The sequence below is a fragment of the Mustela putorius genome, unplaced genomic scaffold (genome assembly GCF_011764305.1).
Source record: "Mustela putorius furo isolate JIRA1106 unplaced genomic scaffold, ASM1176430v1.1 tig00000129_pilon_pilon_pilon, whole genome shotgun sequence".
Taxonomy (NCBI): Eukaryota; Metazoa; Chordata; class Mammalia; order Carnivora; family Mustelidae; genus Mustela; species Mustela putorius.
Genome location: NW_025421290.1, coordinates 2,590,995 through 2,611,420, shown reverse-complemented (window position 1 = coordinate 2,611,420; position 20,426 = coordinate 2,590,995). Strand labels below are relative to the sequence as shown.

General features: G+C 36.3%; 1 protein-coding gene across 1 annotated transcript in view; it reads left to right on the top strand.

Annotated features, from left to right (window-relative positions):
- MDGA2 (MAM domain containing glycosylphosphatidylinositol anchor 2) overlaps positions 1-20,426 on the top strand; it is an 871,541-nt gene that overhangs the window by 535,975 nt on the left and 315,140 nt on the right. Inside the window, exon 5 of the mRNA XM_004738721.3 lies at positions 11,394-11,526. Coding sequence (XP_004738778.1) covers positions 11,394-11,526 — 133 coding nt within the window. The remainder of the gene's footprint in view (positions 1-11,393; positions 11,527-20,426) is intronic.

Below are 20,426 nucleotides of genomic sequence, written 5' to 3'. Positions count from 1 at the left end.
ATAAGGAAAAAGTAATTTTGCTTAAACTGCATAGGATCTCAAATGACAAACTGAAGTTTTTGAAATGGTGTCTTAGAAGAAAGTTGGGTAGAGTTTTCTAGCATGGACATGGCACGAGGCATGTCTGGTGGCAGCATCAGAATGATTATAATAAAAGAGAGCTGCAGTTCTTCATAGTAGACCATATATTACCTTAGCCAGAAAGAGCACTCAAGCAATGTTGGTTAAATCAGTGATAAGGGTCTAAAGCAAATACTGTGCCTATATGATTGGAAAGGAAAGGTCATTTCGTGAAAAGAAAATTAAGAATAATCTAAAGCTTAATGTCATTGAATGTGGGGTAATGAGAAACAGTAAAAAATGAATGATGCCATGTCTTCTGAGTCTGGATTATGGGAGAGTGATGGTGGCTTGCGTTAAAAAGAACATCAGCAGAGAAAATAGGTAATGCAGCCATTCTAATGGAGTGTAATAATGAACTTTCTAAGTTTAATATGACCTCGTATGCCCTACTGATGAAAATCTCCATCAAATAGTTATCAAAGAACATGACATGAGGCAGAAAGTCAGAGGTATGATAGGGAGAGGAGAGGACATGTACAGAGAGGCCAGGGCCATCCAACAGGAAAAGAAATACAAACTAGAAATAGAAGAGGTTGGGACACCTGGGTGGCTCAGTCAGTTAAGCATCTGCCTTCTGCTCAGGTCATGGTCCCAGAGCCCTGGGATCCAGCTCTGTGTTGGCTGGGCTCTCGATTCTGCAGAGAGTGGGTTTCTCCCTTTCCCTTCGCCTGCCGCCCCCGACCCTGCTGGTGCTCTCTCTTTCCCTCTTGCTGTCAAATAAGTAAATAAAATCTTAAAAAAAAAAAAATAGGGGCACCTGGGTGACTCAGTGGGTTAAGTCTCTACCTTCAGCTCAGGTCGTGATCTCAAGGTCCTGGGATGGAGTCCCGCATTGGACTCTCTGCTCAGCGGGGAGCCTGCTTCCTTCTCTCTTCCTGCCTTTCTGCCTACTTGTGATCTCTTTCTCTCTGTCAAATAAAAAAATAAAATCTTTAAAAAAAATAGAAATAGAAGAGGCAAGCCTAACTTGTTCGTTGGCAAAGTATAAGGTGGTTTCTTATAAGGGAGGCGGGTAATACAGGAAAAATAGAAGTCAATAAATGATATAAAAAATACATAAAAAAAGAATGATCAAAAAGAATTAGAAAACCAAAACAGATTATCTTAAGAGGTCCAGAGTGGGGGGAAAATACAAGTGCAAGATCATAATTGCTAACAACTGCAGTTAAAAGGATAGGAAAAAAATTGGAGAAGTTCTATTTTATTAATTATACTACTAATGGTGATTTTTTTAAAGCGTGTTTTTTTCTGTTGTTTTGCTTAGAGATTTGTCAGGAACCTATACATTGATGCTAATAAATACTATGATAATGGATCATATTCCACTGGAGATATATTAGTAGAAGATTACAGACTAAAATTTGTACAATAGATAGAAAATGAAAGGGAAAGCAACCAAGAAGTGACTAAATTATGATACAATAATTACATACAGATAGGGGCTGTCAAAGTAGCAAAGTGTTAGAAATAATCAGAAAAGTATAGAAGCATAAAAAAGAAAGATTTACTGAATTATAACAAAAGAGCATCATTAATGACAGTAGGTACAGTTTCAGTGGAGTGTCGAAATATTATTTTAAAAATATGGATTAAGGGGAGGAGTCAAGATGGCGGAGAAGTAGCAAGCTGAGACTGCTTCAGCTAGCCGGAGATCAGCTAGATAGATTATCTAAAGATTGCAAACACCTGAAAATCCATCGGCAGATCGAAGAGAAGAAGAACAGCAATTCTGGAAACAGAAAAACAACCACTTTCTGAAAGGTAGGACCGGCGGAGAAGTGAATCCAAAGCGACGGGAAGATAGACCCCGGGGGGAGGGGCCGGCTCCCGGCAAGCGGCGGAGCAACCGCGCACAAAATCAGGACTTTTAAAAGTCTGTTCCGCTGAGGGACATCGCTCCAGAGGCTAAACCGGGGCGAAGCCCACGCGGGGTCAGCGTGGCCTCAGGTCCCGCAGGTCACAGAAGGATCGGGGGTGTCTGAGTGACGCAGAGCTTGCGGGTATTGGAACGGGAAAGCCGGCTACAGAGGCAGAGCTGACAGTAAGCTCGCAGCTCCGTGTTACCTTGAACCGGTCGCAGGCTCGGTGAGCTCGGAGCACGGCCGGAGGTCAGGCAGACGGGAGTAACTGGGCGCTGTTCTCTGAGGGCGCACTGAGGAGTGGGGCCCTGGGCTCTCGGCTCCTCCGGGCCGGAGACCAGGAGGCCGCCATTTGTATTCCCGTCCTCTGGAACTCTACGGAAAGCGCTCAGGGAACAAAAGCTCCTGAAAGCAAACCCAAGCGGATTACTCACCCCGGCCCCGGGTAAGGGCGGTGTAATTCCGCCTGGGGCAAAGAGACTTGAGAATCACTACAACAGGCCCCTCCCCCAGAAGATCAACAAGAAATCCAGCCGAGACCAAGTTCACCTACCAAGGAGTGCGGTTTCAATACCAAGGAGAGCAGCAGAATTCCAGAGGAAGAGAAAGCCAAGCACGGAACTCATGGCTTTTTTCCTGTGATTTTTTTTAGTCTTGCAGTTAATTTAATTTTTTCTTTTTCATTTTTTTTTTTTTTCTCGCCTTCGGGTAAAATTTTTTTTTAACTGTTACCTTTTTCTTTTTTAACGATTTTTTACTAGTTTATCTAATATATATATATATTTACATTTTTCTTAGGTGTTTTCTTTTTTTAAAAATTCTTTTCTTTTTATTTTTTTTTCTTTTCTTTTTGTTTTTTTTTTTTCCTTTCTTTCTTCTTTCTTCCTTTTTGAACCTCTTTTTATCCCCTTTCTCCCCACTCACGATTTTGGATCTCTTCTAATTTGGTTAAAGCATATTTTCCTGGGGTTGTTGCCACCCTTTAGTATTTTACTTGCCCCTTCATTTACTCTTATCTGGACAAAATGACAAGACGTAAAAATTCAACACAAAAAAAAGAACAAGAGGCAGTACCGAAGGCTAGGGACCTAATCAATACAGACATCGGTAATATGTCAGATCTAGAGTTCAGAATGACAATTCTCAAGGTTCTAGCCGGGCTCGAAAAAGGCATGGAAGATATTAGAGAAACCCTCTCGAGAGATATAAAAGCCCTTTCTGGAGAAATAAAAGAACTAAAATCTAACAAAGTTGAAATCAAAAAAGCTATTAATGAGGTGCAATCAAAAATGGAGGCTCTAACTGCTAGGATAAATGAAGCAGAAGAAAGAATTAGTGATATAGAAGACCAAATGACAGAGAATAAAGAAGCTGAGCAAAAGAGGGACAAACAGCTACTGGACCACGAGGGGAGAATTCGAGAGATAAGTGACACCATAAGACGAAACAACATTAGAATAATTGGGATTCCAGAAGAAGAAGAAAGTGAGAGGGGAGCAGAAGGTATACTGGAGAGAATTATTGGGGAGAATTTCCCCAATATGGCAAAGGGAACGAGCATCAAAATTCAGGAGGTTCAGAGAATGCCCCTCAAAATCAATAAGAATAGGCCCACACCCCGTCACCTAATAGTAAAATTTACAAGTCTCAATGACAAAGAGAAAATCCTGAAAGCAGCCCGGGAAAAGAAGTCTGTAACATACAATGGTAAAAATATTAGATTGGCAGCTGACTTATCCACAGAGACCTGGCAGGCCAGAAAGAGCTGGCATGATATTTTTCAGAGCACTAAACGAGAAAAACATGCAGCCAAGAATACTATATCCAGCTAGGCTATCATTGAAAATAGAAGGAGAGATTAAAAGCTTCCAGGACAAACAACAACTGAAAGAATTTGCAAATACCAAACCAGCTCTACAGGAAATATTGAAAGGGGTCCTCTAAGCAAAGAGAGAGCCTACAAGTGGTAGATCAGAAAGGAACAGAGACCATATACAGTAACAGTCACCTTACAGGCAATACAATGGCACTAAATTCATATCTCTCAATAGTTACCCTGAATGTGAATGGGCTAAATGCCCCTGTCAAAAGACACAGGGTATCAGAATGGATAAAAAAACAAAACCCATCTATATGTTGCCTCCAAGAAACACATTTTAAGCCCGAAGACACCTCCAGATTTAAAGTGAGGGGGTGGAAAAGAATTTACCATGCTAATGGACATCAGAAGAAAGCAGGAGTGGCAATCCTTATATCAGATCAACTAGATTTTAAGCCTAAGACTATAATAAGAGATGAGGAAGGACACTATATCATACTCAAAGGGTCTGTCCAACAAGAAGATTTAACAATTTTAAATATCTATGCCCCCAATGTGGGAGCAGCCAACTATATAAAACCAATTAATAATAAAATCAAAGAAACACATCAACCATAATACAATAATAGTAGGGGACTTTAACACTCCCCTCACTGAAATGGACAGGTCATCCAAGCAAAAGATCAGCAAGGAAATAAAGACCTTAAACGACACACTGGACCAGATGGACATCACAGATATATTCAGAATATTTCATCCCAAAGCAACAGAATACACATTCTTCTCTAGTGCACATGGAACATTCTCCAGAATAGATCACATCCTCGGTCCTAAATCAGGACTCAACTGGTATCAAAAGATTGGGATCATTCCCTGCATATTTTCAGACCACAATGCTCTAAAGCTAGAACTCAACCACAAAAGGAAGTTTGGAAAGAACCCAAATACATGGAGACTAAACAGTATCCTTCTAAAGAATGAATGGGTCAACCGGGAAATTAAAGAAGAATTGAAAAAAATCATGGAAACAAATGATAATGAAAATACAACGGTTCAAAATCTGTGGGACACAACAAAGGCAGTCTTGAGAGGAAAATATATAGCGGTACAAGCCTTTCTCAAGAAACAAGAAAGGTCTCAGGTACACAACCTAACCCTACACCTAAAGGAGCTGGAGAAAGAACAAGAAAGAAACCCTAAGCCCAGCAGGAGAAGAGAAATCATAAAGATCAGAGCAGAAATCAATGAAATAGAAACCAAAAAAACAATAGAACAAATCAACGAAAGTAGGAGCTGGTTCTTTGAAAGAATTAATAAAATTGATAAACCCCTGGCCCGACTTATCAAAAAGAAAAGAGAAAGGACCCAAATAAATAAAATCATGAATGAAAGAGGAGAGATCACAACTAACACCAAAGAAATACAAACTATTATAAGAACATACTATGAGCAACTCTACGGCAATAAATTCGACAATCTGGAAGAAATGGATGCATTCCTAGAAACATATAAACTACCACAACTGAACCATGAAGAAATAGAAAGCCTGAACAGACCCATAACCAGTAAGGAGATTGAAACAGTCATTAAAAATCTCCAAACAAACAAAAGCCCAGGGCCAGACGGCTTCCCGGGGGAATTCTACCAAACATTTAAAGAAGAACTAATTCCTATTCTCCTGAAACTGTTCCAAAAAATAGAAATGGAAGGAAAACTTCCAAACTCATTTTATGAGGCCAGCATCACCTTGATCCCAAAACCAGACAAGGATCCCACCAAAAAAGAGAGCTATAGACCGATATCCTTGATGAACACAGATGCGAAAATATTCAACAAAATACTAGCCAATAGGATTCAACAGTACATTAAAAAGATTATTCACCACGACCAAGTGGGATTTATTCCAGGGCTGCAAGGTTGGTTCAACATCCGCAAATCAGTCAATGTGATACAACACATCAATAAAAGAAAGACCAAGAACCATATGATACTCTCAATAGATGCTGAAAAAGCATTTGACAAAGTACAACATCCCTTCCTGATCAAAACTCTTCAAAGTGTAGGGATAGAGGGCACATACCTCAATATCATCAAAGCCATCTATGAAAAACCCACCGCAAATATCATTCTCAATGGAGAAAAACTGAAAGCTTTTCCGCTAAGGTCAGGAACACGGCAGGGATGTCCATTATCACCACTGCTATTCAACATCGTACTAGAGGTCCTAGCCTCAGCAATCAGACAACAAAAGGAAATTAAAGGCATCCAAATCGGCAAAGAAGAAGTCAAATTATCACTCTTCGCAGATGATATGATACTATATGTGGAAAACCCAAAAGACTCCACTCCAAAACTGCTAGAACTTATACAGGAATTCAGTAAAGTGTCAGGATATAAAATCAATGCACAGAAATCAGTTGCATTTCTCTACACCAACAGCAAGACAGAAGAAAGAGATATTAAGGAGTCAATCCCATTTACAATTGCATCCAAAACCATAAGATACCTAGGAATAAACCTAACCAAAGAGACACAGAATCTATACTCAGAAAACTATAAAGTACTCATGAAAGAAATTGAGGAAGACACAAAGAAATGGAAAAATGTTCCATGCTCCTGGATTGGAAGAATAAATATTGTGAAAATGTCTATGCTACCTAAAGCAATCTACACATTTAATGCAATTCCTATCAAAGTACCATCCATCTTTTTCAAAGAAATGGAACAAATAATTCTAAAATTTATATGGAACCAGAAAAGACCTCGAATAGCCAAAGGGATATTGAAAAAGAAAGCCAACGTTGGTGGCATCACAATTCCGGACTTCAAGCTCTATTACAAAGCTGTCATCATCAAGACAGCATGGTACTGGCACAAAAACAGACACATAGATCAATGGAACAGAATAGAGAGCCCAGAAATAGACCCTCAACTCTATGGTCAACTAATCTTCGACAAAGCAGGAAAGAATGTCCAATGGAAAAAAGACAGCCTTTTCAATAAATGGTGCTGGGAAAATTGGACAGCCACATGCAGAAAAATGAAATTGGACCATTTCCCTTACACCACACACACAAAAAATAGACTCAAAATGGATGAAGGACCTCAATGTATGAAAGGAATCCATCAAAATCCTTGAGGAGAACACGGGCAGCAACCTCTTCGACCTCTGCCGCAGCAACATCTTCCTAGGAACAACGCAAAAGGCAAGGGAAGCAAGGGAAAAAATGAACTACTGGGATTTCATCAAGATCAAAAGCTTTTGCACAGCAAAGGAAACAGTTAACAAAATCAAAAGACAACTGACAGAATGGGAGAAGATATTTGCAAACGACATATCAGATAAAGGACTAGTGTCCAGAATCTATAAAGAACTTAGCAAACTCAACACCCAAAGAACAAATAATCCAATCAAGAAATGGGCAGAAGACATGAACAGACATTTCTGCAAAGAAGACATCCAGATGGCGAACAGACACATGAAAAAGTGCTCCATATCACTCGGCATCAGGGAAATACAAATCAAAACCACAATGAGATATCACCTCACACCAGTCAGAATGGCTAAAATCAACAAGTCAGGAAATGACAGATACTGGCGAGGATGCGGAGAAAGGGGAACCCTCCTACACTGTTGGTGGGAATGCAAGCTGGTGCAGCCACTCTGGAAAACAGCATGGAGGTTCCTCAAAATGTTGAAAATAGAACTGCCCTATGACCCAGCAATTGCACTATTGGGTATTTACCCTAAAGATATAAATGTAGTGATCCAAAGGGACACATGCACCCGAATGTTTATAGCAGCAATGTCCACAATAGCCAAACTATGGAAAGAACCTAGATGTCCATCAACAGATGAATGGATCAAGAAGATGTGGTATATATACACAATGGAATACTATGCAGCCATCAAAAGAAATGAAATCTTGCCATTTGCAACGACGTGGATGGAACTAGAGCGTATCATGCTTAGCGAAATAAGTCAAGCAGAGAAAGACAACTATCATATGATCTCCCTGATATGAGGAAGTGGTGATGCAACATGGAGGCTTAAGTGGGTAGAAGAAGAATCAATGAAACAAGATGGGATTGGGAGGGAGACAAACCATAAGTGACTCTTAATCTCACAAAACAAACTGAGGGTTGCCGGGGGGAGGGGGTTTGGGAGAAGGGGGTGGGATTATGGACATTGGGGCGGGTATGTGATCTGGTGAGTGCTGTGAAGTGTGTAAACCTGGTGATTCACAGACCTGTACCCCTGGGGATAAAAATATATGTTTATAAAAAATAAAAAATTAAAAAAATATATGGATTAAAAATAATTTTTCATTGGAAACAGAAACAAGTACTGACAGAATATAATTAACTGTGAATAAAGAGAATTTATCACTAAATATACATCTAAATGACACTCTTTCTCCTTTGTATGTATTTGAGAATCATTATTACTTTATGATTGCTTTTAGAATGTTAACTATACATACATTTACATCCTTTGAATTCATATCAGGTACCAAGCAGATAATAATCCTGGAGAAATAAATATGTGCAAATGCTTGAATGGTGAAATATAGGTAGTTATAGCACTTTCAATTCATTTACAAAGTATCTCTCCTGTGCTAAGTCCTGTGCTAGATGCTTGGAACTGAGAACAGGACAGACATAGTTAGTGCCCTCTAGGTACTTCCTGGCAAGGGGATGGATGAGTCTGGCAGAAAATTAATCCTTTCCTGAAATAAATGGAAAAATGAGACTGTATTATGAAGAAAGAAGAGCACACTTCACCAAAAGTGATTCCTCCTCTTCCAGAAGGTGAGGCAAGGTTTACCTGTGGAAGTAGGGAGTACTGGTATCTAAGAATGAGATGAATTTGATAAGGCCTAGAGATGATGAACCAAGCACATGCAAAGGTTCTATGGTAGAAGGAAGCTGGATAAGGAACTCAGAGAATGAGGTGAGACTAGGGAGGAAAGGAGAATAGACCATATAGGGTTGACCATCATGTTAACAGCAATTGTGTTCACTTTAAGAACAATAGTTAAGTCATCGATGTGATTTAAGCAGAGAAATGTCATGATCAGATTTTTATATTAAAAAGAAATTCTGGTTGCAGATCGTTATGCTTGCCTGTGCTTTTTTCAAGATTTTATTTATTGGGGGCGGGGGGAGGATGCACAGAGGAAGCCGAAGAGAGAGAATCTTAAGTAGGCTCCATGCTCAGTGGAGCCCCATTGTAGGGCTTGATCTCAAGACCCTGAAATCATGACCTGAGCCAAAACCAAGAGGCAGACGCTTAACCAACTAAACCATCCAGATGCCCTGCTTGCTTGTGTTTTTAAACTATACTAACTGTAATCAGGAATTTCTTAAGGAATGTAGGATGTAGAGCATTACATTTAAAAATAAATAAAAAGAGTGGTCAAAAATGAGCATGTTTCAAAGTCAATAAAAGGATCTGGGAGGGAGATACTGAATATATGAACAAGAAATAATCGAAAGTTCAAGATTCTTGTTACTAAAGAAGGAAGAGGAAATTTAGAGGACTGGATCTGAAGTTCGGTGTAGGATACGTTAGTTAAGTTTTAGGTGTCTGTGAGGCGTTAAAATGGACATATTGAGGTAAAAATTTGGTCTATGTATCTGAAACTTAAGGGAACATTCTGGAATAGAGATGTAGACATGAGGAGGAGGGCAGGAAGGTAGGGCTTGTAATAGTAAGAATAAGATCACCTAGGGGAATTTTATAACTCACAATTAATTGTGGGACAGGCAGCTCCAGGAATACCAACAGTTAAGTGTTGAGAGGAGAAAGGAGAGTGAAGAAATCTAACCAATGATAGTCACAAAGGTAGAAGGAGTAAGATATATCATTTCATTCAAAAATTGTCTGAGTCATCTGTTTCTGGTATAATATTTTCTTTCAACCATGCTAATTCTTTCAAACATGCTTTCTAACTAAGCACACACTTTTCTAGCCATTGTATTTAGTTAATATAAATGGGAACTCTGTAACACACTGAGAGCATGTTTTAAATATAAGTTCTAGAAACACGCACATTGACTTATGTATATTCATGTGGGATGCATTTGCTTTCGTTTGTATAGAAAAAATACAGTGTCTTTCCTAAAGAAAAATTGGAAGATAGAAGATTGTTCCTTCTTAGTCCACTGGGGAAAGTAACTGATTTAAGACCAAATTTTGACAGTGCATGAATGGAATTATGGCCACAGCGCCCTTGCAACCTGAAGGAGAGATTGATTTGATGCATTTGAAAAACTAGGTATCCACATCTGTGTGTGAGCAAGCTTTTTTGCAAATGAGCAGGCAGTCCTTTGTGTTGTTACTAATTATTCCAATCCTTCTGAAGAATGTGTGAAAGTATTGCATTATTTAGGATTTGAGTGATATTACACATGGTTGCATATAGATGTTATTTGGAAAAAAATTAACATTTTGAAAATTGCTATACCAAATATGATTTCACTGGGATACTGTTTACTATTTCCATAATTAAGTTACTTATGAGAGGAACTATTTTGAGAAAGTACATTAATCACCTTACAAAGTAAGGAAATCTTAAAAAACCCATTTTGAGGGTGCCTGGGTGGCTCAGTGGGTTAAAACCTCTGCCTTTGGCTCAGGCCATGATCCCAGGGTCCTGGGATGAGCCCTGCATCCGGCTCTCTGCTCAGCAGGGAGTCTGCTTCCTCCTCTCTCTCTGTGTACCTCTCTGCCTACTTGTGATCTCTGTCTGTCAAATAAATAAATAAAATCTTTAAAAAAAAAACCCATTTTGAACTGGGAAGTTTTTTCTTTAATTTTTATTGTTGTTTGTTTGTTTCTTCTTTTACCATTTCAACAATTTCAGTGTTTTACATGGCCTTTCCTGGCTCATCAAGAGTTTGTAAGATATTCCTGGCTACTTGCCTGATTTGAGTCTATCTACAGTTTTGCAGATTTACCTGGAAGATCTAGACCTTGAACTCCTGAAAAATAAAATTGCAAAACAATAATAATTTTTTCCTTTTTTTTTCATTTTTTTCATGAATGCTTCTTTAAGACATTTTACATCTGTCATTGATATGTATGCACAAAGTATTTATGTATATAAATTTAATTGCCTGTCATTAGCTTGACTTCAATAACTTTGTTCTACCAGCAATGTTTCATTTATCGGCTCTTCTTCAGAATCCATTCCTTTCGAAACATTTCATGTTGAAGTCTGGGTAGATTGCAGTATTTGTTGAATAAACTCCATTATTAAGTACACTATTCTGATCCTTACACAATAATTTGCATAACTACCACCAGAAATAGACTTCTCCCCCTAGGAAGCTAGTTTGCTAAGAAAATGTTATGAATTTTCATTGTAGTCTGTTAGCTTTTATCTCCAGGCACATCATAGTATTATTTTTAAATGCATGTTTTTTTGTTTTGGTTTTTGGGTTTTTTAGGGCATTTTTCCTTAAAAAATAAGACAATCTGCCATTTTGATGATAATATGATCTAATACAACATAATGCCATAATTCATTCATTCATTCATTTTTGTTATCATTGACTTTTTCTAATGACCTTTTCTACATTTTCAGGGTGAAACCAAGATTTTAAAACTAAAGAATCTTCGACCTCAAGACTATGCTAATTATAGCTGCATTGCTTCAGTGAGGAATGTATGTAATATTCCAGATAAGATGGTGTCATTTAGACTTTCCAATAAAACAGGTATGGAGCTTTCTCTCAATGTTTTATGTCTGTTATCCATAGCTAATATTTGAAAAGGTTAAGTTTCTTATACACCAAATGATTCCTGTAGTATATCTAGGAAAAAGACACCTTTTCTTTTTCTCTCAGAGAAGTCTATGATATCTGAAAAGTCACTGGTAAATGCATGCTGTAAAGTTTAATTGCTATATGTTCGCATGTAATGTTTGTTTATATGTCATACAAAATTATAGTTCCTTAAAATAGTGCATTCATAAATATCACAATCATACCCATAACGTGTTCAAAGAAATTCTGAGAAATATTAGATTCTTCACATAAAAATTTATGGTCTAAATTGCTAAAAGTGTTTTGTGATTCCAAAGCTAAGAAAAAGAATCTCTCTCTTACTCTGTTTCAAGTCAAGAACATTAATTGGTAATTTCAGGTAGGTGTTTTTAGGAAAGTATTTTTGTAGAAAATGTCAAAACATTAGTAAGCTTGTGACTTAAGTTAGCCTGTGTTTAGTAATAGAGACCTCAGAATAACTGCAAGCATATTAAGGAAGAATTGCTAAATGAAAGAGCACGGAGAGAGTGTGGGAATGGACTGTCTTTTGCATGATTGTGTGGAAATAATCACTCTAATAAAATAGAATTTGAACTGGTTTTGAGAAACTTTCAGTAGCAATTAATGTAAATTTTTTACTTTCAAATAATGCTATTAAAATAGTTTTTAAAAGTAATTTTCTCATTAACAAAAACCTTGCATAGTGTGGGTTTGATGTGCCTGGGTGCACATTTTGATTCTGCCACTTATTAGCTCTTGGATTTGGTTGAACAAATTGCTTCACACTCTGCCTCAATTTCCTCACAAATTCACAATGTAGGCAAGAATTAGTGAGTTAACATACGTAAAGCACATGGCACATGCTTTGTCAGTTTTCCAACAAAGAGCTAGTCAGCACACAACACATTTGATGAAAAGATCATCTTTTCACCTAAAGTCCTTTTCACTTAGGACTTTATTGGAAGGTGAAAAAAACGTGTGCTCAACTGTTGATTCACCATCCCAGGTTCCACTGAGTTGTTAAAATTTTGAAAGATAATTTAAAAAAGTATTCATTCATGTATTCGTCAGAGACTTCCTGGGTTCCTACTATGAGTCTGCACTGATAGGCTTAGGAATATTGGCTAAAATGTAAATTGCCTTAAACTAGAGAAATGCTTTATTAAGCACCAGGTAAAAGTCATTAGTGGAAGGTAAAAGAAGAATGTGGGACATGAGAATAAACTCTATCAAGAAGGATGAGAAAGACTTGAGGGAAACAACATAACAGAAAAATAAAATCTTAGTGAACCTTAGACTTATAAAAGTTAATAATCTCATTTCACTTAAAAAAAAGAAGAAATAAGCTGTTGAGAAATAAATATCAGAGATTAGCATGTAAGAACTAGGGGTGATTATGTTGCTCTTGGCATGAAATACTTGGTGAATTATTATAATTATCTTTGTTTTTCTTAGTTTCTTTAATATATTTTTACAATACACATGATCCAGGGAGAAAAATTAGAAATAAAATGGAAGTCCCATGGGTTGGATAAACATATTACAGTAAGAGTCAGAACAAAGGAGTTGGTATATTACTACATATGTTATGGACCTTACCCTTGAGCAGTACTTTATTACTTTTAAAAGTATTTCATGTTTATTATTTCAGTTTATCTTTATAACTATTGGGCTATAAACAGGAGGGTTTTTCTTTCTTTTTTTGTTTGTTTGTTTTATCATGTCTTTATCATTTGACACATAACCCACTAACCCTTGGTGATTAAAGTATCCTCATTAGATTGTTTTGAGAATGAACTAAATCAATAAAAACAAAAATTCTTTAAAGACTAAGAGGTACCATAAAATCATATTTAACAATTTTTCTGCTCTAGGAATGTATATTTTATTATTTCACAATGTCCCACAGCTACTAACGAGTGGAGACAAAATTTTTCCCAAAGTGTGAAGAATTATTTTAAATAGGAGACTGACTAGCTACTATCCACAAAATTTTTGTGAAGCCAGAGAAAATGAACCTAAATCTTGGCTAGAGTTTTATTAGGAATAAATAAGCATTTCTTAACCTAAAGCTGAAAGGAGGAGATTACCATGAGAGGTCATAGAGTTTCCAGTTCCTGAGGTCTTATGAAACAGTTGGGTAACTTTGTTTCTGAGGTGATTTTTGACAACTGCCAGCTCAGAAAACAAAGACTTGACTCTCTGTCCTGTGGAGAGAGCACAGGAACTCTGTAATATAGATGTTTTGTTTAACTTTTCAGCTGTCTCGTTCTTTATTTTTCAGTCTAAAGTATTGTGTACCTAGACTGAACCAAGAAAATAAACTATCATTCTCTTTTATAAATTATCTCATGCAAATTTTAGATTCATGTTCACTGCAAATTGATCATTAGAGTTATGGTAAATAATTGGATTAAAAATAATAAGCTTAGGACCTTGTCTGACTTTTCGATTACTATAATCAAATCTGTCATGTGACTGGTGCTTTACATATTCAAACCTGGTTTGCTTCAGCATTTTTCCCATCTGGTTGAAAGAGTTGGTGCATTTCAAATAGGTGAAGTCATTGAGGTAGCTCTCAAATTACACCAGGATTAACTTAAGCTTTCAGCATCTTCATCTTCCTGCAAACAGGCCTATTAAAACACAAGTGCATACAGGCTAGTTCATCGCTTTCTAACACTGGAAAAAGATCAGGAGTCACCATTGGGATAATAAGTGTGAGAGGGTTTTTTTTGTTTGTTTGTTTTTAAGATTTTATTTATTTATTAGAGACAGAGCTGGAGGTAGAGTGAGGGCTGGTGGGCAGAGGAGAGGGAGAAGCAGACTCTCCCCTGAGCAGGCAGCCCCACATGGGGCTCGATCCCAGGACCCTGGATCATGACCTGAGCCAAAGGCAGACGATGCTTAACCAACTGAGCCACTCAGGTGCCCCAGAGACAGGTACTCTTGATGATTTCACTCTTGTGAATCTTTAAATGGCATAAAGTTCCCATATTTTTAACTCTTGGTTGCAAAATGTTGAATGTATTTTAAATAGTATAATATGTTTGATTACCCTTATCTGTTAATTAATATGTTTAAGGTAACTTTGGAGATAATTTTTGTAATGGATATGAAATAATTGACTATTAAATATATTTTTGGTACAAATAAATTTTTTTTTAACAACTCTAGAGTGAAGGAAAATTTTTAAATATAATCAGTTTATTGACCTTATTTGAACAATGCCCAATGACATGGCATATAAAAGATGGAAACAGTGTCTGCTGTGAATAAAGTTTTGTAAAAGTTTTTGCAACAGAACAATTGCATCACGGAATACAGTTTTCTGGGTCCTTTCTGTACCTGCTAAATTAGACTTTCTGGGAATAACCTGCAGTGTACACACTTTAAATAAGCATAAATGATTACTTTGGAAAACAGATACTGTCTATATTATCAAAATGTTTTCCGTGAACCCATTCTACTTTGTGAATTGAAACTTTTGTTAAAAATAAGTCTATTTTGGGAGTGCCTGGCCGTTAAGTGGCTGCCTTAGGCTCAGGTCATGATCCCAGGGTCCTGAGATCCAGCCCTGCATCAGGTGACCTGCTCAGCGGGCAGCCTGCTTTTCACTCTCTCTCTGCCTCTCCCCTCTGTTCCTGTTCTCTCTCTTTCTTGCTCTCTTAAATAAATAAATAAATATAATCTTTAAAACAAAAGCCTATTTTTTACAACTACTTAGAGAAGCCATGTTTAGTGTCATTTTAAAATGAAGTATCATCTGTAGATTTACCAATAACATGTTTTCTTAACTTTCCTGCTATAGATTGATATATGGTAGAGCTTGTAGTTGCGTCTGCCATGGAATAACCAATCATTTGGTGGCCCCTGTTGATTACTTGTTATGCTGTGAAAAATCTCATGTCACAGAAGTGTCATTATTTATCATACCTAACCTAGCTGTCTTAGCACTTATCATGACAACTGAAACGATTGTATAATACATGAAGCTTTAGGTTTATTTCTTTATTGTCATAAGGTTGTAGCAGGGTCCAAGTTGTTTTGGTCATTTTCCTACTCGCATTTGGAAGAAAAAGAATGTTAGCTCTTGATTGATAAATTCTCAGTGTAGCTGTATTTTTCTTAGTTCATTAAAACAAACCTTTAAAATTTGTAAATTTAGGGACACCTGGGTGGCTCAGTTAGTTAAATGTCTGCCTTCGGCTCAGGTCATGGTCCCAGGATCCTGGGATGGAGTCCGACATTGGGCTCCTTGCTCTCCCTCTGCCTGCTTCTCACCCTGCTTGTGCTTACACTCTTTCTCTCTCTCTCCGACAAATAAATAGATGGAAATTTTAAAAATATTTTGTAAATTTAGAATATTGTTAAATATAGGTATATATTTTAAATTATCATAATTATGGTAACTGAATATTAAATATTGAAGTTTCTCAGATTATGTATATTTCTAACTTGAGGGAATTTAGAAATTATGATAAAACAAATTTCATTTATTTTAATATATTTTAAGTACTTATATATGTTGATGTCTCATGATTTCAAAGGCAAATAAGAATTAAGTAGTTTACTTATATTAGGATTAAAAGCATATTACATAATTGCTTGAGAGAGAATTATGCATTCAGTAAAGAAATTGGACAGGTGGGGCTAATTTTACTTAATTATATAGGTCCTTTGATTCAGTCTACTCACACTTAGCATTTATAAAAATTATTTGATTAAGATGTCTTCCTTAAATTTAATAACCAAGTCATTGCAAAAGTATTACTGGCCAAATAAATAGGGAAAACCTATGTCCCTTTCTCCTCTTCCTCTTTCTCTTCCTTCTATTTTTTTCCCCTTATATCTGTGTTAATAAATTATCATAAAATAGGTAGAGGGCTAGGGGACATCTCTGTTTATTATGTTAGATATCTACTGTTATCTATTCTTCTTATTTTATAGAACCCACAGCGAAAGTGTAATATAATAATGCCCAGCAGTTGCAATAAACCTCAATATAAAATTTTTGCACATTGTGGTTTATTTGTGGTAGTTTTCTCCTATGTTTATGGGAATTTAACTAATGTATCTAGGTGTTATAAGAAATAAAATAATATTGCAGTTATAAAAATTCGGTAGGAATAGCTGTAGATAATGAAATAAAAATACATAAAAACTTCCTTTTGTAAAGTGGCATTGTCATACACATTTGGTCACATGGTCATTTTAAGTGCAAAGGAAGGGGCAGTAGACATTTTGCTGTACGTCTGGGTGTTAACCTCATGCATTTTTCTTAGCTGCATAGATATAGCAGTGCCTTGCCTTTAGGTGATCTCCCCAGTATCTACCAAATCAATAGCATCATTTATTAGAATGTAGATATGGTATTTCACTAACAGTGATAACTTGAAAAGACCAAGTTTGTGAGAAATATATAGTGCAAATACAGTGACTTCCTGGACTAGTTTGCTTGGCCTACAATAACGGAACACCACAGACTGGGTGGCTTTAACAGCAGAAATTTATGTTTTCATAGTCTAGAGGCTAGAAGTCTAAGAGTAAGGTGCTGTCAGAGTTGATTTTTGGTGAGGCCCCTCTCTCCTGGCTTGTAGATGCCGTCTTCCCCCTGTAATCTTTCATCTGTGGTTTACAGAGGAAGAGAGTGAATGAACAAGAGCTCTAGTGTCTCTTCTCCTCTCATAAGGGCACAAGCCCTATCAGATTACAGTCCCACCTTTGACCTCCTTTAACCTGAATTATGTCCTAAAGGCCCCAACTCCAAATACAGTGACACTGAGGTTTAAGTGTTGAACATAAGAATCTTACGGGCACACCTCTCAATCCATAATACTTTTAAATGACTGAAAGGTGGGCTTTGCATTTGGAATTCATTTTCTTTTAAAATTTCAGGTATTAGGGTGCCTTGGTGGCTCAGTCAGTTAAGCATCAGCCTTTGGCTCAAGTCATGATCCCAGGTCCCTGGGATAGAGCCGGAGACAGGGTGCCTGCTTGGCATGGAGAATCCTTCCCCTCTTCCTCTGCCCCTCCCCATCACTCATTTCCTCTCTCTCTCTCAAAATAAATAAATAAAATCTTTGAAAAAATAAAAAATAAATAACATAAAAGTTCAGGTATAAGTTTATAATCTGTGTTAAATGTAGAAATAGGTTGGTAGAAATGGTAGAAATTAGTTTATAATCTATGTTATATATATATAAAATCTATGTTATATATATATACAATCTATATTATATATGTTATATATATAATCTATGTTAAATATAGAAATAGATTGGTAGAAATGGTAGAAAATGAATCTACCATTTAGAGAGAAAAGACTTTCTTTAGTAGTATGTCAAATAGATAACTCTAATGAGACTGTTTTGTCAACCAGTTATTTTTATCTTTGGAGGAATGATAAAGAAGCAACAGTAAAAGTTAAATAAAACTTTAGGTAGGGACAGAAATCACTTTTGTAATAGTATTATCATGAATTTTTAAAAGCATGGTCAAAATATTGAAATAGGATCAGAAATGATACATCAGTGAACCCATGCATTTTTTTTTTCTCATTCTTTTTTTGTGATGGAGAAGTTAGTATGTGCTACAGAAGATAAAACAGAAGGAAAAAAAAAAAAACAAGAAAAAGCCAAGAATCATCATTTCATGCACAAATATATATTAAGAACATTAATTCCTTAGTAGATTTTTTTTATCTTAGATAATACAGATTTTCTAAATGACAGTATTTACTACTAGATACACCAACAGAACACACATATTGTTGATGGGCTGTCATTAGAGAATGAGACCTTTCCTATAACTCTTTAGCATGGATTTTGAAATTCGAAAGCCTCAGATACAACTTTTGATTTTCTAAACTTGGAGATTTATTTCGCTTCTCTAAACTTATTTTTCCCCTCCCTAAAAATGGGGATAACACAAAGTCCCACTTTATTTGGTTTTTTAGACTATAAATGCTATAAAATGAAAAACTTTTAAAATAAGTGTCTGGCACATGATAAATATAATATATAGTAGCTATATAAAATGTAGGGTTGTTAACCTAGCTAATAGAAAGAATAAAGTGGCACCATCAGTAAATGTGGTGAGATGATGACAAGAATCTTAGACTTTTGTTAGGATAATGCGTACAGCTTCAACCATTGATGACTAATCTTGAAATAAGTTCATAATCTTCTTAAAATTACTTTTACTGGTGGATAAATTAAATAACATTTCTCAGAAAAGTCTATAGAAATGAACACATATTCTGGTATATGTCTGTCTAAACTGTTAGCAAAAATGTTTAACAGAAATAAAAATTGATAATGGTATGTAAGGAAAATTGAAAAAGCTTACAATTGGGTTGATTTACAGCAGATTCCTAATCCAAGAGCTCATCTTTTCCTAAGGTAATCAAACATATATGCCCTATTCTCATTAATGTATCTTTAGAAATATGAAAATATGGGTGATAAGTAAGCACTAAATCTGGGGACAGAAGCAGTGGTCAGTATGGGGTTTCAACTTTGGTCTTCCTGAGACTGTTTGCAGAGCAACAAGGTGACCCAGATTTTCCAAAACCCTATTACCATAATAACAGGAAGTTCGCATGTTGCTGAGATCTCCCTACACCTGCGTATTTTGTTGTCCTGGCAATGCATTTTTCAGGTTAGTTATATCCAGAGTTATTCTGGGACTACGAGTTCTTATATAAAGTATCCCTCATCAACTATCAACTCTCCCAGAAGCTTTCATAACCCAGATGCAGTAGATGTCTAAAAATAGAAGAATAATAAAAAACACTTTTAATCAAATGAAAGGAAATGCTGTCATATTCATTGAAAGACATGTAAATTATTGACATGTTATCTCACAACTTAACACAAATACTTTGGAGCATATCAAATAATTTGTGTTTTAGCGAACATCTAGAATAATTCATTGGTAAAATTGTTCTAACTGTAAGTAGTTACTATTCTTCATAGGCTATTAAACTGTAATTAAATTGAACAATTTTAAAATTACTTATAAGACTACAAAAGTTCAAATCATGTGTTTTATAATATTTCTTTCAGAAAATTGAGTGAAGATACGCCAAAATGATGTAAGAAGATTCCTAAATCTCTGAGAATAATTAATTTTTTAATTTTATTTTTTATTTTAATTCTAGATTTAATTCTAGATTATGGATTTGTGGACCATGGCTTAGGACTTCTTAAGATTCTTTTGTTCTAGTGAAACCCCCCCAAAGTACATGATTATAAATACTAATTAAATTGCTAGAAATGCATTTTAGACTTGTTGCATGGTTTTTGAGTTTGCAATTCATAATTTGTGATACAGAATTTGTGATACAGATACCTCCATGATCATTTACTGAAACATTTGAATTTATAGATTACTGGCTGTCATGATGAAAATACAATAATTTCCATTAGTGCATGTACCTTATCCTATTATTTATTCACCTTGGTCTTGAATTGATTATATCAGGTAGTCACCTTTCAGGTTGTCAATCATCCCTGTTTGTCCTAGACTCAATGGAAGTCCCAGTCCTGGAAAATCCTATAAACCCAGGCAAACCAGTGATCTAATTCAGCATACAGCCTTCCTCCGTACAAGATACTAGTCTTCATGACAGTCGTTAATGCTGGTGCATGCAGAGGTTTAAGCGACTCTATATAGAGAAACTTCAGTGAGAAGACCTGGTGTGGATCCTGGCTTTCCCTCCCCACTCTGCACTGCTGTGAACAATTCTGACGACTCTTTGAACTTGCATTTTTGCTCAGTCATAATGATAGTGGTCTCTGAGGTGGGTTTCAGGTAGATGAGAAGACACCATTCACTCTAAAATTTCA